Source organism: Trachypithecus francoisi, unplaced genomic scaffold, assembly GCF_009764315.1.
Source record: "Trachypithecus francoisi isolate TF-2019V2 unplaced genomic scaffold, Tfra_2.0 Lachesis_group10, whole genome shotgun sequence".
Taxonomy (NCBI): Eukaryota; Metazoa; Chordata; class Mammalia; order Primates; family Cercopithecidae; genus Trachypithecus; species Trachypithecus francoisi.
In genome coordinates this window covers 77,935,891-77,958,896 of record NW_022681455.1, presented here as the reverse complement: position 1 = coordinate 77,958,896, position 23,006 = coordinate 77,935,891, and the positions used below count along the sequence as shown (strand labels likewise).

Below are 23,006 nucleotides of genomic sequence, written 5' to 3'. Positions count from 1 at the left end.
TTCAGATACTTTTTTGATTTCTTGTTCACCCAAGAGTTATTTAGGAAAAAATTGTTTAATTTCCATGTTTTTGTATAGTTTTCGGTGATCTTCTTGGCATTGATTTCTGTTTTTATTGCACTGTGGTCTAAGAATGTACTTGGTATGATTTTGATTTTTTTAATTTATTGAGACTTGCTTTATAACTGAACATGCAGTGAATTTTAGAATATGTTCCATGTGGGAACAAGAAGAATGTATATTCTGTGGTTGTTAGGTAATTATTCTGTAGATGTCTATTAGGTCCAATTGGTCAAATGTTGAGTTTAAGTCCATAAATTCTTTGTTAGTTTTCTGCCTCAATCATGTGTCTAACATTTTCAGTGTGTTGTTGAAGTCCCCCACTATTTTCGTTTGGCAAAGCCTTTTTTTTTTTTTTTTTGAGATGGAGTCTCACTCTGTCACCCAGGCTGGAGTGCAGTGGCCGGATCTCAGCTCACTGCAAGCTCTGCCTCCCGGGTTCACACCATTCTCCTGCCTTAGCCTCCCGAGTAGCTGGGACTACAGGTGCCCGCCACCTCGCCCAGCTAGTTTTTTGTATTTTTTAGTAGAGACGGGGTTTCACCATGTTAGCCAGGATGGTCTCGATCTCCTGACCTCGTGATCCGCCCGTCTCGGCCTCCCAAAGTGCTGGGACTACAGGCTTGAGCCACCGCACCCGGCCGGCAAAGTCTTTTTATAGGTCAAGAAGAACTCATCTTATGAATCTAGGTGTTCCAATGTTTGGTGTGCATATATTCAGGATAGTTAAGTCTTCTTGTTGAATTGAACCCTTTATCATTATATAATGCCCTCCTTTGTCCTTCCTAATCATTGCTGGCTTAAAGTCTGTTTTATCTGATATAAGAATAATGACTTCTGCTCTTTTGTGTTTTTCATTTGCATGGCAGGTATTTCTCCATTTCTTTGCTTTGAGCCTGTGGATGTCATTACATGTGAGATGGGCCTCTTGAAGACAGAAGACAGTTGGGTCTTTTATTTTTATCCATCTTGCCACTCTGACTTTTAAAGGGAGCATTTAGACCAAAAATAAATAAGTAAATATTATTCAAATTAGTAAAACAAAACATTCCTTCTATTTCCTCTCTGCCCACCCCTGTCAACTTAGTCCTTCTTGCCAAATCTATTGCAAGAGAGTCTCCTGCTGTCTGTTCCACACCCCTACTGAAAGCTGCAAAGCACCAAGAAGAGTCATAGATTATGACTTACATGATAATAGCCAGAGCCCACATTTGGTGAACACCTACTTAGTGCCAAGTTCTGGGAAAGGCCCCAGACACCTATGATGTCTAATTCTTACCTACTAAGCAGAGCTCCCTTGGCTGCCAGTAACAGAAGCCTCCTTCAAAGTAGCTTAGCAGAAAAAGAAATACATGGAAGGGGGAATTATAATAGCTCATTATTCTGTAGAAGAGCAATATGAGCTTGATAAAGATCTAAAACAGAAACTAGAAAGATACTAAGAATCAAGGCAGCTTCAGTGTCTCCTCTGCTTTTCTCTATAGGTTTGCTTCCTTCTTTCTGTTTGTAGAACTACTTTTGCTACTTTAGATGCATATAGTCAAACATAGCAATCACAGCATTTCAGGGCTGACATTCCCCCTTCCCAGATAACCAGTCCAGGTCAACTAGAGGCTGAGTGGTCTGAATTTTGGGGTGATCAGACCCAACATGAGGCTGTGGGGGCTACAAAGTCCGGTAGAGTCAAAGGAATGAGAAAAGACAAGAGTGCATAAGGTGGGTCCAGGGGGCCAACACTGATATGGAGGCTGTGAAGGCCAAGCTCTGGGAGCCCACACTATTTATTGGTGATCAAACAAAGAAGCAGGTGGTGAGGACATGCGGATGTGGTGGTAAAGAGGTGAGGATGTGAGGACGTGGGGGTAGAAAGGTAGCGGTGCATCAAGCGTAACTGTGACAGTTTAGCATTTTCTTTGATGCATATGTAATATGCTCTGCTACCTGAGATAATGGAGAACATGTTTACAAGCCTGGGAGAGCAACCAACAAATCTGTGCATGAGGGGTTTTATGCCCTGAGCCCTGGATTCCATCCAAGCTACAAGGGGTTTTATGCCCTGGGCTTAGATTATGGTGCAGCAGGGCAGCCTTCCACCCTTTGGCACAGAGCTTGGTGTTCCAAAGGCCATGAGGGGGTTTAGGCCCTGGACCCAGGACATGTTCCAAGACTCTTTTACGTCATGACAGACAAGCCAGCCCTGCCTCAGCTCTTCTACCAACACAGCCTAAGGCAATTGTCTGTCACCAAGTCACCAATCCAACTCTCTGTGCCTGGAGTGAGGTTCCTGACACAGACATTGCTGGCATGGGCCTGAGACCTTCACAGACATGGAAAGACACCTGTTGGGGTAGGAGCAGTGGGCCAAGGGTGAGAGTAGGACAAAAATTTTAAAAGCATGTGTAAATGTGAGATATTAAAGAGGTAGAGGCTAGAGATTGAAAGCTGATTGGGTCTATCAAGAGGTACTGGAAGTAGAGCTAGATTTGTCCACAAATGACAATTTTATTTAATCATGATTCTACATGGAATATATGGACATTCCCATTTTACAGATAAGGAAATAGAATTATGTACAAATTAAGGAAGAGGATTTAAATTAAGACACCCAAACCCACTTTCTCTTCTCTTTACTGTTCTTCACTCTCTTAGTGTATCTCCACGCTGATCTGAAACGTTAAAACAGAATACATCCAACTAATTAATCATGAATACCAAACATTTTGTAGTCTAAATAACCTGACTCCAACTTACCTTATCTTCCTAAATTTAATTATTGCTCCTTTCTAGTGGATCTAAATAAATCATATTATTTGACTTGACTTAAATGCTTCTTTGGCTCCTGAGACCCTATTTCTTGTTATTTCATCCATCTCCAAGATAGTCCCTGTTTCTCCGCCTGTAGATACCATATGTATTTGCTAATGTCCTGACTAAATTCCACCTCTTCCATCAAGCCCCCTGGGACACACAACTAGGAGTATTTCCCTCTCCTGTGTTCTTATAGAACTCTTTTGTACTTCAAATATTTCTTACGACATCTACCAACTTCTGCCTTATCATTCGAGTCCTGTTTTATCCTATTAGCACCTACTCACCATAGGAGTTGGAACATTATCTCACTTTTTGTATTTCCCCAACAGTACCTGATGCATACCATGTATGAAATCCATGCTCAATATATGTGTATTTAAATGATTAAGAAATTAATAAATGGGCTCTTCTAGAGGGAAGGTCAGAACTAGACTGCTAATAATTGGCTGTTAGTTTAATCTTCACTGTAAAAATAAAATTTCTTCTCTCTTCCCTTTCCAGGCATTGTTGAAATACCCCATCAACCAGTTTTTTGGGGCACCATCTATATTTCGAATGATTCTGCAGCAAGATTTCACCAGGTATGGTAGAAGTGGCTTGTAACAACATCTTTGCGTAGGATTTCAAGTAATCTGATACGTTATGGTCTGTTTTTCCTCTGGTTCTTTGAGGAGTGTGTGTGTGTGTTTGTGTTAAGTATTGGTGGCGATAATGATCGAAAGTTAATTAGTTAAAGCAGATCCAGAGATCCAAAGGAAACTCAGTGAGCCTTGCATGACTGTGGGTTGATTCCTTTTTAAATATTTGAATTGTGAAATAACAATTATACAGAAAATGCATAAGACAGAAGTATACAGATTAATGAATTATTAAAAAGAAAATATCTGTGTAACCACTCACCCAAGTCAAAAAAACATAACATTGCCAGCACCTCAGAGACTTCCATCTCCCTTAAAGGAAACAACTATCTTGACTTTTATGTTGTTAATTCCTTACTTGCCTTTATAATTTTACCTCCTAAGGAACTATCCCTAACCAAAATTTTATTTTACATGTGTTTGAACTTCACACATGTAATGCTACACTATTACATAATAATTATGCTTCTAAGACGTGTCCCTGTTGTCGCATATTACTGTAGTTTATCTTCATTTTATGTAGCATACTATTTTATGAAAATACCACAATTTCTTATGCCAGTCCTACTATTAATGGATATTTCTGTAGTTTTCACTTTGAGGCTACTGATGATTAATGCTGCATAGAATCCTAGGACACACACCCTGGTGTGTCCTAGGATTTATCTGATCATGCATTTCTGTAGAGTTTTTCAAGGAAAGGAATTGCGGGTCACACTGATACAACACAATACCACACGATCTTCCAAATCAATTTATGCTTCCTTATATAAGCAGGGCAGGAGAATTTCCATTGTTCCACGTTCTTGCCAACATTTGGTATTGTAAGACTTATTAACTTTTGCCAGGCTGTTGGGTGTGTGGTGTTATCTTAATACAACTTTATTTTTCATCTTCCTATGTTTGAGAGTTAATTTTAAGCTAAACCAAAATACACTCTTTGAAACTTATGGGAATTTATGTATCTTTTAGGGACTCTGAAATTGAAATGGCTGCTTCAAAAATCAGAGCTAACATGTTTTAGACATAAAAGTTAAAATTTCAGAGTTTAATGATTGCCCTTACAGAGCTAAATCTGAATTATAATTTGATTTTACTCACGAAGCTTCAGCCTGGCTGTACTCTGTTTCCATCTGTATTTCAAAGCTCTTATGACAGCCAAGTTTTGCGCCATTCCTCGGATGATGGCCTTGGTCCAAACTCGGTACACATCTTATCAGGGCATAACTAATGACTCCATCTGAGACTCTGCCCACTTTGTGTACTTTGGTCCTCTGATTTGATGGCAATAGTTTTAAATGTTAGCGTTTTGGATAATGGGGGGGAAGACATGGAGTTTAAGGGATGAGATGGAGTCAGGCTTAGGGTTCAGTCTTTTTAAAAAAATCCCAGATCAGATCTATGTTCTGAGCTATCATGATCCGGGTCTTTAATTGTGCCTTTCCCTTTTGCTGTATCTGGCATAACATTTACAAGAAAATGTCTATCATAAAGATAGTGAAGATTTGGGCATCCAAGGTTATAGGTGGCATCAGAGAGCAGCAAACAAATCAATCAGCCAGAATAAACACTGCATGAATCATCATATTCTTTGATCAGACTCACAATGTGGTTACTAACTTATTAAGAGTTATTTGAACCCTATGATAAATCTTATTTGGAAATTGGGGACCAACATTAAATCAGAATTTAATAAATTGAATATCTTTTCTGGTCAATGTGTTTCCATAGATAAAGCATCCTGAGGAGGGTGTAAATTAAATGCAAGAAACATCTGTCCCTCTGTATCTAAATTGTTATAGACTTGTTAACAGTAGACGAATCTATTTTTCCCACCACTTTTGAATTGGACCATATACTGGTATCTGGGAGAGAAAAGATTTTGTCACAGGAGAAGTCAATTCTGCACTGCCATTTTTTCCTTGACAGGACTGCCCATGGCTGAGGACCTTAGGAGTCAAAAGACTTATAGCCAATTAATTGTTCTAGGCCAGATAGGAATGGATGTGGACAGGCATTTCTTACTTCTTAAAATTATTTTAAGTTAAAAAAAAAAGTTAGGCGTGGTAGTTGACACCTGTAATCCCAGCACTTTGGGAGGCCAAGGTGGGTGGATCACCTGAGGTCGGGAGTTCGAGACCAGCCTGGCCAACATGGTGAAACCCTTTCTCTACCAAAAGTACAAAAATTAGCTGAGCATGGTGGTGGCCTCCTGTAATCCCAGCTACTCAGGAGGCTGAGGCAGGAGAATTGCTTGAACCCAGGAAGCAGAGGTTGCAGTGAGCCGAGATCGTGCCACTGCACTCCAGCCTAGATGAAAAGAGAGAGACTCTGTCTGAAAAAACAAACAAACAAACAAAAAACCCTACAATAGAACCAAAAGACAAAGTTACAAGACTGGCTTCTTTTTAACTTTTATGTGTTGAGTTACTGTAAGCTTGGTTTCTGTTACAGACTTATAGCAATTAGCTATTCAAAATATAAGCATTGTTCTGAAAAATAATTTAAAGTATGTATATATGTATAGACGTATTTATCTTCACAACTTATAACTGGCAGTATTATACCCAGGAGGGTTTGTTACAAGGTACTTTATCCTGTTAGTAAATATATATATATTTAAATTTTACAGTAAGCAGAAAAGTTTTGTGGTTGGGATGTATGCAAAAGTGACACATAATAGTTTAGAAGACAACTAAATTTGTTTTACCAGCTGTTTAGGCATTTTTTTTTTGTACCCTTTTCTTGATTTGAAGGGTTTGGTCTTGTCCTAATTTTAGCCCTCAAAGCTGGCCCTTACAATCTTACATTCCCACCTCTTCCATGATAGTTCCTGGGCCCAGAAGAAGGCAACTTATATAATTTTAGAAGCAGAGCATTAGCAGTGAAACAGATCCAGGTTCAATGGGATGTCAAATGAGAGAGATTCATATGGTCTTCAGAATACCATGATACTGGCTTCCTTGAAGCAAATAAGGAGAGATAAATAACATTTATAGTTTGACAGTTACGAGAGTTACTATCCTTCATTATAAAGCAACTCTTAAATGTTTCTTAACCAAAAAGAAACTTACCTTTTTTTGAGAATTGACATCTTTGTGTTTATAAAATGTTAACAAATGCATATTTTGTGCTTCTAGTATTTTAACTTTTTAGTCACCCAAATTTTCAGTTTTGGGGGGTTGAGGGGGGGCAAAACCCGAGGGTTAAAACATGACTTTAAGATTTTTAAGTTACGGCCGGGCGCGGTGGCTCAAGCCTGTAATCCCAGCACTTTGGGAGGCCGAGACGGGTGGATCACGAGGTCAGGAGATCGAGACCATCCTGGCTAACACAGTGAAACCCCGTCTCTACTAAAAAAATACAAAAATACTAGCCGGGCGAGGTGGCGGGCGCCTGTAGTCCCAGTTACTCGGGAGGCTGAGGCAGGAGAATGGCGTAAACCCGGGAGGTGGAGCTTGCAGTGAGCTGAGATCCGGCCACTGCACTCCAGCCCGGGTTACAGAGCGAGACTCCGTCTCAAAAAAAAAAAAAAAAAAAAAAAAAAAAAGATTTTTAAGTTACTGGAGAGTTTTGAGATTAAATTCACCAAATTAAATTTTTAGCACAGATTATCAAGGTTATGTAAATTAAAAGGGCATCTGAGCTAGCTTTTGCCAATCTGATAGGCACTTACTTTTTTTTTTTTTTTTTTTTTTGAGATGGAGTCTCGCTCTGTCGCCCGGGCTGCAGTGCAGTGGCCGGATCTCAGCTCACTGCAAGCTCCGCCTCCCGGGTTCACACCATTCTCCTGCCTCAGCCTCCCGAGTAGCTGGGACTACAGGCGCCCGCCACCTTGCCCGGCTAGTTTTTTGTATTTTTTAGTAGAGATGAGGTTTCACCATGTTAGCCAGGATGGTCTCGATCTCCTGACCTCGTGATCCGCCTGTCTCGGCCTCCCAAAGTGCTGGGATTACAGGCTTGAGCCCCCGCGCCCGGCCGGCACTTACATTTTTAAAGTTAGATTAGAACTCTTTCCTGTAGTTTTGAAGTGAAGTATCACTTCCACATGACACATACAAATGTGGAGACATAACAGGCACGCAGAATAAAAGACATGCTCAAAAGTTACTTTATTTGCCTGTTTTCAAAAACAATTTTTCTCCCTTACTTTACATAACTAGTAAAAGTTACAGGAGCCAACAAAAGGTGAAAGATAGAGCCATCCTTCAAGGCCTTTTCAAAAGAGAAAGAATAGCATTTTTAAGATATCAATCTGAAGAATGTTAAAGAAACAATTAAAAATGTAAAAACTTCTTACATTAAAAATAAGTCAGCCAGGCGCGGTGACTCACACCTGTAATCCCAGCACTTTGGGAGGCCGAGGTGGGCAGATCACAAGGGCAGGAGTTCGAGACCAGCCTGGCCAATATGGTGAAACTCTGTCTCTACTAAAAATAGAAAAATTAGCCAGGGGTGGTGGTGCACACCTATAGTCCCAGCTACTCAGAAGGCTGAGGCAGGAGAATTGCTAGAACCCAGGAGGTGGAGGCTGCAGTGAGCTGAGATCATGCCACTGCACTTCAACCTGGGTGACAGAGTGAGACTCCGTCCAAAAAAAAAAAAAAAAGTCAATATTTCTTTTTTTTTCTTTTTTTTTCTTTTGAGACGGAGTCTCGCTCTGTAGCCCGGGCTGGAGTGCAGTGGCCGGATCTCAGCTCACTGCAAGCTCCGCCTCCCGGATTTACGCCATTCTCCTGCCTCAGCCTCCCGAGCAGCTGGGACTACAGGCGCCCGCTACCTCGCCCGGCTAGATTTTTGTATTTTTTTTTTAGTAGAGACGGGGTTTCACCGTGTTAGCCAGGATGGTCTCGATCTCCTGACCTCGTGATCCGCCCGTCTCGGCCTCCCAAAGTGCTGGGATTACAGGCTTGAGCCACCGCGCCCGGCCAAAAGTCAATATTTCTAAAAAGTCTTGTTTTAACCAATTACTTAGTTTTGTACTAGTGCGTTTTTTAAAATATTAAAGACCCATCTCTAGAAAGATTATGATGATTATTTTTAGTTATAGACAACTGAATTACATAACTCCTTTAAAAATTTATTTTATTAATGTTATTATGACTTAGTTCATTCACAAGTGTTCAGACTGTTTTATATTAAATACCCCTCTTTCTTGTACAATCTCATCATTTTTATTTTGGACAAAAATTTACCACACAAAATTCTTTCTTATATAAAATATCTTTTCTTTAAGTCTTTTTAAATTTTTTTGTCAAAAATACCTGTTTATTTTTGTAACTTTCTTTATATCGCCCTTATTACCTGGTTTACCTTGTTTCATATATAACCTTAAATCAGGTTTGAATTAGAAGATATTTTACCTTCAATAAAAACATTAAAAAATTCTTAAATTGGAAATTACCCAGATACTTAATATCAAATAATAACCTTAGATCCTAAATTATGACAAGTTTGTTTACCAGCATTTATTCCATTACATTTACCTGATTAATTTAGTAGTTTACCTAGATTATTTGCAAAAAAGTGATAGCCAATATTTTTTAAGTTATTTTTCTATTAACCATTTTTATAGCTGTGAATTTCAGGTGTTTACTTAAGTAATAAAACTTATGGTTACTTTTAAGGATATTTATACAATAACTCAGTATTTAGCTGTTTTCATTTAAACCAACAATATTTCATAAGCATATAAAATCAAAGATCACTCTGTCTTGGGCTGGGTTTTATAGTTTATAACACAGCAAATCTTCTAATATTCTGCAGGAATAAACATGAAACGACTTGATCAATAGGTGCAAACAAAATGCTAACAATTCTAAAGACATTGCTGATATTTGACCAATAATTTTAAAGCCAGCTAAATCTTTACTTAAATAAAATCTTATTTAAGTAAAGATTTTATTTATAAATAAATAAAATCTTATTTAAGTAAAGATTTTACTTAAGTCATGTGAACTTGAAAAAGCATTTAACCAGTCTTTTTTTTTTAGTATCTGATTTAAGCACTTTTTAAAAGCCAGTTAATCAGAGCTCTTCGTATATGTGTGTGTGTATAGATATTATTTTATTTTATTATTTTTTTTTTTTTTGAGACAGAATCTTGCTTAGTCAGCCAGGCTGGAGTGGCACAATCTCAGCTCACTGCAACCCCCATCTCCCAGGCTCAAGCAATTCTCCTGCCTCAGCCTCCCGAGTAGCTGGGATTACAGGCATGTGCCACCATGCCCGGCTAACTTTTGTACTTTTAGTAGAGACGGGGTTTCACCACGTTGACCAGACTGGTCTCGAACTCCTGACCTCAGGTAATTCGCCCGCCTCAGCCTCCCAAAATGCTGGGATTACAGGCATGAGCCACTGGGCCCAGCCTCTTCATATATTTTTAGTCGTGAAAATATTGTATACACACACATAAATATATGATGTATTAGGCATGCTGGTAGAAGCACATTGTATAGACTCATAAAGACCTTTTTCTTTTTGCCATTTTTAAAAAATCTTACCCTAGGCAGTTGTCAGCTAAATAGCCTTAAATTTGCATATTAAAGGCAACTCAGGTGAAATCAGATAGTAAAATTTACATCATAAGGTACTAAGAGAAAGTCTGGTATGCTAGAGGGAAATTAAAATGGATTCAATTGCCAGTTGAACATGAAATTATAGAAGCCTATGATAAAGGCCTTTAAATGCACACACACACACACATACACAGAGTTCCCATAGCTATTTCTTCAGTACTTTAGCCATGGGATAAATACAACTTTGCCAGCTTGCAAAAAACAGTTAGATCCAAACGGTGGTTTTTATCTCAGTAGAAAAGTAACAGCAGATTTAAAGCAGGCAGAAAAGAAAATAGAACCTAGGTACTCTACAGTTTGCAGGTTGACCTTAGGAATCTTTTTCCTTAATGTAAATGTGCACAAAGACCATATTACTTCTATTTTATATAAACTCTGGCAAGTAGAGGTGCCATAAAACCTACAGAGTGCCCAGAAAAGGATCATTCTCCTTGTTTTCTCCTTATTCTTACATTTGTTTCTCACTTTTTTTTTTTTTTTCTTAAAAGGAGGAACTGAGCTGTAGCCTAGGGTTTTTGTGTGATGGATCAATGTGTGCTGCTTGTGGGCAGGACTCCACAGTGTATCACTACTGAATCATTCCCGCCCTCCCAGGTGTCTGGGTTTCTCTCTCCAGAGGTCTATGACTTCTGAGAGGGCTCAATAACCCTGGGTGATCAGCCCTTATATGCATTTCCTGGATGAGCAATTTTAAATTAATTTTTGTTGGGGATTTCCCTGTAGGGCTGCTGCACGTTGGGGAGGGTCAACACCCCAGACACTCCCACGAGGCCCTTGGTCACCCAGGGCACATTTTTGACTAAGAGGAGCAAATGCCCTTTCTCTTTGGAGCTGAAAAATTCAGTCTCTCATTTATCTATGAAAACAACAGTTCAGTTCCTTATGCAAATGCACACAGATGAACCAAATCAAGATAAATTTTAGGAGAAAAAGCAAGAGAGAATTCCATGTAGAATGCAGCTCTGAACTAGAATAAGGATCCTGACACAACAACTTCCTAAGAGAAAACCAACTCAGAATAAATCAAGGACCATCAACCAAAGGGAGGTCTGGGGTTCAGGAGGACTTACCAGTTCCACTGGAGGAGAAGCTCAAAGTCAGGTAGGCTTCAGTGGGCCCTGCTGGTACCTCAGCTCTGAGTTTGGGCAACTCCTTCAGGGTCCTGAGTCTTCTCTGAGGCCCCACGTGTTTGGGCACCAAACTATTGTTGACAAAGAGTGAAACTCTGTAAAATATGTTTAGAGATTTATTCTGAGCTAAATGTAAGCAACCATGGCCTGTGACACAGCCCTCAGGAAGTCCTGAGAACATGTGTCCAAGGTGGTCAGGGTGTAACTTGGTTTTATATATTTGAGAGATACATGAGACATCAATCAAATACATGTAAAAAATACATTGATTTGGTTCAGAAAGGCAAGACAACTCAAAGTGGAAGCTTCCAGGCTATAGCCTGGAAATTTAAACATTTTGTCACTGACAATTGATTAAGTTTATCTGAAGACCTGGGATCAAAGGAAATGTTCAGGTTAAGATAAAGGATTGTGGAGACCAAGTTTTATTGTGCAGAGGAATCTCTCAGATAGCAGACTTCAGAGAGAGAGAGAGCAGGTTGTAAAATGCTTCTTACTGGACTTAAAAGGGTGCCTGGCTCTTAGTTGATTATCTCATATGGAAAGGAAAGAAGGAAAACAAAGGGGAAATGGGATTCCCTATAGAATGTGGACTTTTCCAACAAGAGACTTTGCTGGGCAATTTCAAGATATGGCAGAGAAATATGTTCCAGGGTAAATATTTTGATTTTCTTCCTTGTCTCATAATGCTATGCCAGAGTCAGATTGGAAAGTAAGTCATGATATAAAGGGTTAAATAAAACCCATCTGGTAAGAATTTATGGTTTGTAGAGCATGACTCCCCAGACCCTTTGGCCAAGGAATTTGGCCAAGATTAAAAAAAAAAAAACAAAAAAAACCAGAGCTTAGTCCTCACTACCAACATTCTGTTAGGGCCATAGGCTCTTGGACCCCTAAAGTTTCACTGTAAAGTCACTGACATGAGCCAGATTGACTAACAGGAGACAAATATTGCAAATTTATTTAACATGTATGCATGGGAGCCTTCAGAATGAAAACCCAGCTTCTCAATGATTTACAGAAATTTTTATACTGTAAACCAATACTAAGATATGCCTCAATCAATTTAGAGGTTATTTTGCCATGGTTAAGGACATGCCTGTGACACAGCCTCAGGAGATCTTGAGAACATGTGCCCAAGGTGATTGGTTTACAGCTTGGTTTTATATGTTTTAGGGAAACATAAGACATCAGTTATTATACATAAGGTGTATATTGATTTGGTCCAGAAAGGTGGAACAACTCAAAGCAGGGGCTTCCAGGTCATAGAAGGATTTTCTGATTGGCAATTGGTTGAGTTTATCTCAAGACCTGGGATCAATACAAGAGAGGGTTAGGATAAGGGATTGTGGAGATAAAAATTTTTATTATGCAGATGAAGCTTCCAGGTAGCAGGCTTCAGAGAGAATAAATTATCTTAAGGTCTCTGTTTTAATGTTAATGCTGGTTAGTTGTGCCTGAATTCCAAAGGGAGGAGGGTATAGTGAGGTACATCCAATGACCCATTTCCATCATGGCCTGACCTCCTGTCTCAGGTTAACTTTAGAATGCCATTGACTGAGAGGAGGGGTCCATTCAGTTTGCTGGGGGTGCTTAAAATTTCAGTTTTGGTTTACAGTACCATCCTGAGGCTTCAGAAAAGAATGCAGACTGAGAGCATGACCAGAAACAGGTTATATTGGTAAATCAGGTTGAGTGGCAAGAAAGGTTAAGAGAGAGAGAAAAGAAGGACATTAGCTAGCAAAGCTGACCTTGTTAGATACATGAAGACTCCTTCAGAGAGAATAGATGGTAAATGTTTCTTTTCAGACTTTTAAAGGTATCAATTCTCAGTCTCTCCTGGATGTGAGAAAGGCATAGAAATGTTGGGGTTATCAGACCCAACACCAGGTGGTGGGGGCAACGAAGTCTGGCGGAGTCAAAGGATTGAGAAAAAGACAGTTTGAGAAGTAAAGTGGGACCAGGGGGCCACCGCAACTGTGGAGGCTGCAAAGGTCCTGAGCTCTGGGAGACCATGCTATTTATTGGTAATCCAACAAAGAAACAGGTGGTGAGAATGAGGAGGTCAAAAAGGCAAGCACATGATCTACAGCTGTGATGGTTTAGCATTTATGAGGAACATGTTCTGCTACTTGAGATAATGGGAATACAATCAATCTAGGAGCCTAGGAGGGCTAGAAGCAAGGAGTCAGCAAGTCTAGACACATTCCAGAGGACATTATGTCAGACATGCAAGCCCTGCCTCAGCTTTCTTCCCAACACTCAGCTTTTTCCCAACATGCCCCCTTTCTCTTTTTTGAAAAGAGAAGGTATAATTATTACTATCATTATTACTAGCATAAAAGGTGACCTCTTTTAATTGAGCAAGGCAATTATAGGCTGTGAAGCCTTTAATTTTCAGTTGGTGATCCAGCTTCATTTTTTTTAGCCCTTATTCAAACTGGAGTTACTCTGGTTTGAATGCTTCCCACATATCTCCCCTTTCCCTTTTACAAGAGGACCCTTAATCCTAGGGGTTGCAGAAGGATGAAGGTCCATCTTCTGTAACTTCATGCTGAATAGAGGTGATGATATTCCTGCCTAACTATTAGGGTCTCTTGTATTCAGGGTAGAAAGGAACTGAGTCAGAAAGCATTGGTCCATTAAGCATCCGTGACTCTGGTTTGTCTTCGTTCCTTCTTCACATTCAGATTCAACTGGCTCATGGCTCACACTGGGGGAACCCGGTCCATGGTTGGAATCCATGGGTCCCTCCAGTCTCCCATTCCATGGTCACACACATCTTGAGGGCATCCCCATGGTTCATTCATCTACTGCAAAAACACAAGCATACCCTCACCCCCATGTTAGTAAATCTACTGAAACAGAAGCAAAAACTTTTGTGGCTGTAGCTGGGAGGCCACTGATAATGAGAAACAGGCCCCTTGTAACAGAAGGCACAGGGAAAGCAAATCGAGGCTTTTCAAACCTTCAATTTGCACTGTACAGGTGGGTCCACTAGATGCTGTGGCTTATGATAGATCTTCAGATGTTTGGTGGGCACCCACACAGGCACCTGATTGTCACCTGGAGAGACACAAGCAAATTCTCTTCCCCATAAAATTATCTTTAGGCAGGGATCGGAGGAAGTAGATTCAGAGGTAAGGAGAATTTGGGAGCCTATTGCTTCCTGATGTTTGATAGGTGTTCCCTCGGAAGTTAGGAATTCCCTTTCACTCCATATTGCTGTGTGGGCATAGAGGACTAGGTAAGCATACCTATATATGTATATATATTTACCCTTTTTGCTTCTCCTAATTCTAGTGTATAATGGCACCCGCTTTTGCTAGGATGTCTCTCCCTAACAAAGGAGTGGAGCCTTCAGGTATTATTAGAAAAGCATGTGAAAAGAGTAAAGTTCCCCAGTCACAACTTAGGGGCTGGGAGAAGTATCTAGTGACTTCCTGTCCTAGGACTCCTGGGATAGTGACAGATCTGGAGGACAGTTGTCTGGGACAGGAGGGTAAGACTGAGAAGGCTGCACCAGTGTCCAGGAAACAGTTAACCTCCTGGCCCTCAATGGTCAAACATACCTGGGGAGGGTGATGGCATGGGCTGGCGCTTGCCCCAGGCACCCTCAGTCCTGCTGCTGGATCATCTGGTCAGTGGCTTCTGACTCAGACGACCTTCGTCCCCTAGAGCAGTGGGCCTTCCAGTGATTCCCTTGACATAAGGGGCATGGACAAGGGGGTGGTGTATTTCTAGTCAGACAATCTTTTTTAAAGTGTCCTTGTAGACCGCACTGGAAACAAACCCTATTAGGCATTCGATTTGCCCAGTCTTTCCCTTTTTCGGAGCCTCCAAAGTCCACTTGCCTGAAGGCCATGACTAAAGTGGTGGTCTTTTCTTTTCTTTTTTTAATCCTGTTCGTCCCATTCTACCTGCTCCTGATCTCTATTATAAAAAACCAAGGTTGCCAAGTTCAATAGGGTTTCTAAGTTTTGCTCTGGGCCTAAGGCAGACTTTTGAAGTTTTTTCTAATGTCTGCAGCTGACTGAGTGATAAACTTATCCTTTAAGATTAGTTGGCCCTTAATAGAGTCAGGTGACAGAGAGGTATGCCTCCTCAATGCCTCCCTTTGTCTCTCCAGAAAAGCAGTAGGATTTTCTTCCTTTCCTTGTATTATAGTGAACATCACTGAATATTTCATAGGCTTCTTCCTAGTTTTCCTTAGTCCTTCCAGGACGCAAGTTAGCAAATGTCTGTGGCACCAATCTCCATGTTCCGATTCTGTGTCCCAGTGAGGGTCTACACTGGGAACTGCCTGCTGGCCTGTGGGGAATTTTTCTCTTTTCTCTGTTGTCATCCTATCATTGACCTGACTGAGATACCAGAGATCATCAAACTCTCAGGCTGCAGTTATGGAGACACTTCTCTCATTTGGAGTTAGTGTCTCATCTAGCAGTAACATTATATCTCTCCATGTCAGATCAAAGGATTGTCCTAACCCTTGTAAAACATCAATATAGCCATCAGGGTTATCTGAGAATTTACCTAGGTCTATTTTAATTTGTTTCAAGTCTGAGAGGGAAAAAGGTACATACACTCTGACTGGCCCAAATTCTCCAGAATACATCTTAGGAGTGTTTTTGCCTTGTGGGAAAGTTTCCCATCTGAAAAAAGAACATAGGGATGACAGCACCCCTAGTCATTTTCTGATGAGCATTAGTCCTAGAGCATCCTCTATGGTCATAATACTTATTCCTTTCCAAGATGCATAACCACCCATGGACCTCTGCTTATCAGATTAGTTATGCTCACCGATGTAGCAGTCCTGCACCTGTTTTCCTGTCTTTCTTGACAACAAAGAAAGGGGTCTGGGCTGCTGGATTCTAGTGGTCCTTTACCAGCATGCCCAACATTGCCTTTGCACTCAGAGGTGAGTTCTAGAGCTGGGCTAGGTTCCTGAGTATTTCATAATAACCCAGCTACCCCATCAAGATGCACTCCCATAAACAACCGTTCTTAGGCAAATTCATTTCAGAGAGAGTGTAGGTAACCTTTTGAGTCAGGATTGAGATAGAGTTGTTTTGTTTTTTTTTTTTTTAGATAACCACTTTTCCAAAGTGAACTTCCTTTGTGTCTGTGGACTAAACTATCTAAGGCCACAAGACTAGAAGTTAGGATAATACATGTTACACTGTTAACTTTTAGCAAACTTTACTTCTGTATAAACCCTTGTAAGTTTGGAATTTCAATTATCCTTTGCTGTCTGTAAGACCTTGTTTAGTCTAAATTAACTTAGAATTGGTATAGATGGTTCCTTCCTGATTCTGTACTTTAAGGCTTGGCTGAGTGCAAACAGCTCGCATGTTTGAGCAGACCAATTATTAGGCAATTTTTCTAACTCTGCTTCTACAAGAGTTTCCCTATCAATTACCGAATACTCATTTTGTGTGTGTGTGTGTGTGTGTGTGTGTGTGTGCGTGCGTGTGTTTCCTCAATCACATGGGAGGAGCCATCTATTGTCCTGTCCTGAATGGACTTCCTGCTAGGTCTGATTAGTCCTCTGTATGGTAATTAAGATTTAATTCCCTCATTAGGAAATCTGCTGGGTTAAGGGAATTTTCAGTGGTTAATGTTAAATCGCCTTTTCCTCACAGAATAGCCCCAAACTTTAAGATTTTTGAGTTAGTAAGCTACATTTTTGCTTTTTTTTTTTCTTAGGATAGCTCTGAACTGGTGAGGTGTGCTCACAATGAGGTTTCTTCTAAAAGAAAGTTATTTGTCTACTTTCTTCTGCTAGGAAAGCAGTTGCCGCTACAGATTGAATGCACTTGGGCCATCCATGGGTTACTGGGTTAGGATTTTTGATAGGAATGCTATTGGTTGTCAATGGTCTTGAGAGGTGAACCCAGCTGGACTCCTGCATTGGGTGGGGACTTGGAGAATTTTTGTGTCTAAAGGATTTTGTGTCTAAAGGATTGTAAATGCACCAATTAGTGCACTGTGTCTAGCTAAAGATTGTAAATGCACCAATCAGCTCTCTGTAAAATGGACAAATCAGTGCTCTGTAAAATGGACCAATCAGCAGGATGTGGGCAGGGCCAAATAAGGGAATAAAAGTTACCGGAGCCAGCCAGGCAACCCGCTCAGGTCCCCTTCCATGCTGTGGAAGCTTTGGGCTTTTGCTCTTCACAATAAATCTTACTGCTGCTCACTCTTTGGGTCCACACTACCTTTATGAGCTGTAACACTCTCCACGAGGGTCTGTGGCTTCATTCCTGAAGTCACTGAGACCATGAACACACCAGGAGGAACAAACAACTCCAGATGCACCACCTTTAAGAGCTGTAGGCCGGGCGCGGTGGCTCAAGCCTGTAATCCCAGCACTTTGGGAGGCCGAGACGGGCGGATCACGAGGTCAGGAGATCGAGACCATCCTGGCTAACACGGTGAAACCCCGTCTCTACTAAAAAAATACAAAAAATTAGCCGGGCGAGATGGCGGGCGCCTGTAGTCCCAGCTACTCGGGAGGCTGAGGCGAGAGAATGGCGTAAAACCCGGGAGGCGGAGCTTGCAGTGAGCTGAGATCCGGCCACTGCACTCCAGCCTGGGCGACACAGCGAGACTCCGTCTCAACAAAAAAAAAAAAAAAAAAAAAAAAAGAGCTGTAACACTCACTACGAAGGTCTGCAGCTTCACTCCTGAAGTCAGCAAGACCACAAACCCACTGGAAGAAAGAAACTCTGGACACATCTAAACATCTGAAGGAACAAACTCCAGACACACCATCTTTAAGAGCTGTAACACTCACTGCAAGGGTCCACGGCTTCATTCTTGAGGTCAGCGAGACCAAGAACCCACTGGAAGGAATAAATTCCAGACACATTTTGGTGACTATGATACTACGATAGGTGCTCACCTATCGCCAAGTGGTGAGCACCATTGAACCCCTTTTGCTTGCTATTCTGTCCTATATTTTTTTAGAATTTGGGGGCTAAATACCAGGCACCTGCCAGCCAGTTAAAAGCAACTGGCGTGGCTGCCAGACTAAAGACACAGGTGTCAGGCTTTCTGGGAAAGGGCTCTCTAACAACCCCCAACTCTTCGGAGTTGGGAGCATTGGTTTGCCTGGAACCACCTTCCACTTTTCCTGTACTTCTGGGCTGAGCCAAGTGTCGACAGAGAGGAAAGCTATTCAGCTCCGGGGTTCCAACAACAGGTTGGTTGACGCTGGGGCCATGAGCAGAACTCTCAAAGTCATGTGCTTTTGGACTACACCCTTGTTTACACTGACAACAAGGTAGTATTGTAGTGTTATAGGGTCACAGAGAAGACCTTCAATTATCAATTATAGGTTTTAAATTTATCCTGGTTTTAAAGGAATAAGGTACACTTCTTTTTCTTTAATTACTCATATATCTCTTTCTCTTTCTCTCCTTTGTAAGTGGATTTTGGAAACACAGTGGAAGGATGTCCCCATTTCCATTATAGGAATATGTGCCTCCCTTTAACTTAATTCATTTTCATCCTGATCTGTTATGTTGTCATAGACCCAGTTTCAGTTGTTAAAGTACTGGGTTATCAATTCTAAGGCCCTGGACAAGGATCCAAGGCTTGGAGATTGTATTCCAGGGGGGATAAGCTGGGTAGAAATTGGAGAGGAGAACATCTTAAAAGGAAAGGTGGTCCAATTAGCTATATTCTGTCCTCCCTGCTGGATTGTAGTTATAGGAAATTGCCATGCTTCAAGGTCTCCCTTGGCTCTAGCCTTTTGAATAGAATTTTGTATAGAACCACCAATTGCTCCGGGTTTTAATGTTGCAACTACAGGAGCAGTAAGTTTTGTAGCTACTTCATCTTCTCAGCCATTAAGAGGAGAGAGAGGAGGTGGTTCGTCACTTAATTCAGCAGGTGGAGCTGATGGGCTAGTAAAACATACTTTTTTCAGTTTCCCTTTCTTTTCTTTAATTTCCTCCATTTCCTGTTCCTCACATTCAGAATCTGAAGTTAGATTTTACACTTGTCCTCCTCTTCCTCATCTGAATGGGCCTCATCATCTGTTTGAAATGATTCGAGAGCTGCTTTTATTAGCGCCCACAATGACTAAACCGAGACTGGAATTTTTGCTCCATCTTTATATACTTTTTAAAAATCTCTGCCAATTCTCTCCCATTCATCCAACTCCATAGTCCCTCGTTCTGGGAACCACGGGCAAAACTGCTTTCGTGCACTAAAGAGTGATAACAAATTCTGAGTACTGACTTTCACTCCCCCTCTTTGTAATAAATGCCTTGAGAAATTTAAATAAGCAGAACGTCTGCTTTCACTTTGTCCCATTGTTACACTGGTTCTTCTGAGCGCTCAGCTTTCCTGCCGAGTTTCTTTTAGATGTCCTTGGGTGTCCTTTGATGATGTGTCCTCCTATTTCACGTGCTCTAGCGTTCCTTCACCAGGGTCTTCATTGCCCCATGTTGGGCAGCCAGGAATGTTGGGGTGATCAGGCCCAACACCAGGTTGTAGGGGCAACGAAGTCTGACAGTGTCAAAGGACTGAGAAAAAGACAGTTTGAGAAGTAAAGTGGGACCGGGAGCCATTGTGACTGGAGGCTGTGAAGGCCCCAAGCCCTGGGAGCCCATGCTATTTATTGGTAATCCAACAAAGAAACAGGTGGTGAGAATGTGGAGATCAAAGGGCAGGTGCATGATCTACAGTTGTGATGGTTTAGAATTTATAAGGAACATGCTCTGCTACTTGAGATAATGGGAAACAATCTAGGAGCCTAGGAAGGCTAGAAGCAAGGAGCCAGCAAGTCTAGACACATTCCAGAGGACACTATGTCAGACATGCGAGTCCTGCCTCTGCTTTCTTCCCAACACTCAGTTTTTTCCCAACAGAAAGAGGGCAGGGCATTGCTGCATTAATAGATATTCTCTACAGATGTACATTTTCCCCCATAAAAGATGGTTTTGCCAGGGCACTTCTATTTGCTAGCCAAGTGGCAGCCATTTCAAAATATGTCAAAGAAATATATTTTGGGGTAAAATATTTTAATTTTTTCTGTTCACATCAACCTTTTCTTTTTTCTGAAATTTCTTCTGTTAGGGCTGTTCTCTGTAACACTTCTCTCTGTCTCTTTCCCTACACTCAGCTCAATCTGCTCTGATGTCCTGAGCAATTTATTTCCAACCCCTAACATGCATTCCCCATTCAGAAATACAAAAGCCCTTAAGTTAGCACAGTGTAGGCTCCATAAAAGAATGTATGGTTCTATTATCACCCTGGCATGTCCTTAAGATCTCATCCTTTACCCCATTATGATTATAAAAATTTCCTTCTTAGCTATACAGAATGCTTCCCCAAGATGAGTTCTGATTAATACACAGTTCTCCCTCTTGTTACATTAATATTCAAATTTAATCCAAACATTCCCAATTGAACACAATAGCCTCACCACCACCCAACCACCCTCTGCCAGAATAGTTCACAGGGACTGCAGGAAGTGAGTGACGTCCATTTGGCGATGGTCATCTGTAAAATGACCAAAAGGCAAATAAGAAAGTGAAGAACTAGAAGGATGAATGATCTGGGTGATAGATCTAAGAGCTCTGAATGCACAGAGCCGGGGTGGCTCACCAATGCCTGGCACCTTGTCTTCCTCTAAGTATCAGGTTCCCTGCCCTGGAGCACTGCTGTACTGGTGGGGAGGTCCTGTGGCCCAAGGATCAGGAGGAGTGGAAAAGACGGACGGGCCTTCCACTCTACGACATCTATGGGCAGTCAGAAACGGTAGGTGGTGCAAACCAGGAAGTATCTGAAACAGGTCTGAATTAATTTAAAAGTTTATTTTGCTAAGGTTAAGGACACGCTCCTGGGAAACAGGTTTGTGCCTTTCTCCAAAGATGATTTTGAGGGTTTCAATATTTAAAGGGGAAAGGGCAGATTTGGAGGAAAAGGAAGAAATTTTTTAAAGGTGTGGGTAGATACGAGGCAAACGGTTGCATTCTTGTGAGTCTTTGATCAGCTGTTTACATGTGAGAGAAGGGTAGAGGAAAAGACACTTGTGCATTCATCTAGATCAGTGAATCTACATTTTTACATAAGATAAACGTAAGTCAGAGAAAGCAATTGGGTACACATTTGTCTCAGGAGAGCAGAGGGATGATTTTGAGTTCTGTTCTTTGTCCTATACATGTGAAGATGAGCTATCAATGTCAGGGTGAAATTTAACAGAACTGTTTTACAGTAATGATCTTTGGGGCCCACAAGGAATTTCTTAGTGGGAAAATTGCAGGGGAGGCATGTGGTTTTGTTTTTTTTTTTATCTTTTTAGCTCTTATTTAGGAATAAAATGGGAGGCAGTTTCAACTGATGCAGTTCCCAACTTGAGTTTTCCCTTTGGCTTAGTGATTTTGGGGTCCTGGGATTCGTTTTCCTTTCAAAGTGGACAGGTCCCTTCTGGATAGTCATGATATGCTCAGCAGCTGAGCCCAGCAGATGTGCTGAATTATGCCACATGTGCGGGACACAGCCCCATTGCATGCACAGCATTGTTTGGTGCCAATCGGAGGCTCTAGAGTTCTAGGCTAACTTGTCCCAAATCTATCTGCAGAAAGAAAATGTGTAACTCATCATCTTACCACGGGACCAATGTGCTGACAACTCTTGGACAAAACCTTAAAAAGGGGTCTAAGGCTGTTTTAACACTGTCCCTGTGGTCATCAGCTCAAAGGAGCCCCAGAAGGTGGGTGGCATAGGAGACTCTCTCCAGCAACGTGGAGACCACCTCCTCCAGCAAGTACTGTCAGCTCCACTAACCCTCCCTAGGGCTGCAAAGGCAAGTGGAAGCTGGCTCCAAAAGTTCATTGCTTGGTGTTTAGGAGGACAACTCACACGTTTGACTGTGGAATACTAGCAGGGTGGATAAGGGAGCAGATACTTTCTGTATATACCAAACACATATACACACAAACAGTGTCATTCCAGAGTATCACTGAGCTGCCAGGTGGGTGGGACATTTAGAGTATTATGCATGTCTGGAAGTTCAAGGACCTCATCAGTTACAGCATGGGTGAGCATCTCTTCCAATACATTTGCAATCCATTTCCAATGTTGGACAGAGCCACTTTCCCCCTCTGCCTCCATTATTCCTCTAGCACATAGAGGATGACTGCTATCCCAGGCCCTGTGCAAAATTATTATTTTAGTGCCAACTCACATACTCAACTGACATTATTTTGCAAAAAAATATAATAGCAATTCAGTTAATTTGTCTGCTTCCAGACCTGAAAAATGGTGACACTTTGGGCCTATGTTTGAATGGCTCACAGGTCATATTTGGACAAGGAGGATGGTGGGCCAAGACAACACACAACATCCATGACTCCGATATTTGCAGCACTAGATGGTACTTAATTTCTCAAAACACTTTCACATCTGTTCACTCATGTGTGCAACGTTTTTCACATGCCTACAGTGTGAGCAGTGATGTGGCAGTGGGCAAAGATCTTCCTATCCCAGGAGCACAGACTTGGGTCCAAGTCTCAGCTCTGCCAATTATAGCTTTTTTTTTTGAGACGGAGTCTTGCTCTGTCGCCCAGGCTGGAGTGCACTGGCCGGATCTCAGCTCACTGCAAGCTCCGCCTCCCGGGTTTATGCCATTCTCCTGCCTCAGCCTCCCAAGTAGCTGGGACCACAGGCGCCCGCCACCTTGCCCGGCTCGTGTTTTGTATTTTTTAGTAGAGACGGGGTTTCACTGTGTTAGCCAGGATGGTCTCGATCTCCTGACCTCGTGATCCGCCCGTCTC

At 41.5% G+C, this 23,006-nt stretch overlaps 1 protein-coding gene across 3 annotated transcripts in view; it reads left to right on the top strand.

Moving 5' to 3' along the window:
* Nucleotides 1–23,006, top strand: part of ACSM1 (acyl-CoA synthetase medium chain family member 1) — a 62,989-nt gene that overhangs the window by 24,661 nt on the left and 15,322 nt on the right. For all 3 annotated transcript variants that reach the window (XM_033217832.1, XM_033217830.1, XM_033217829.1), the window contains 2 exons: nucleotides 3,373–3,452; nucleotides 20,865–20,988. In XM_033217832.1, the coding sequence (XP_033073723.1) occupies nucleotides 3,373–3,452; nucleotides 20,865–20,988 (204 nt within the window). The remainder of the gene's footprint in view (nucleotides 1–3,372; nucleotides 3,453–20,864; nucleotides 20,989–23,006) is intronic.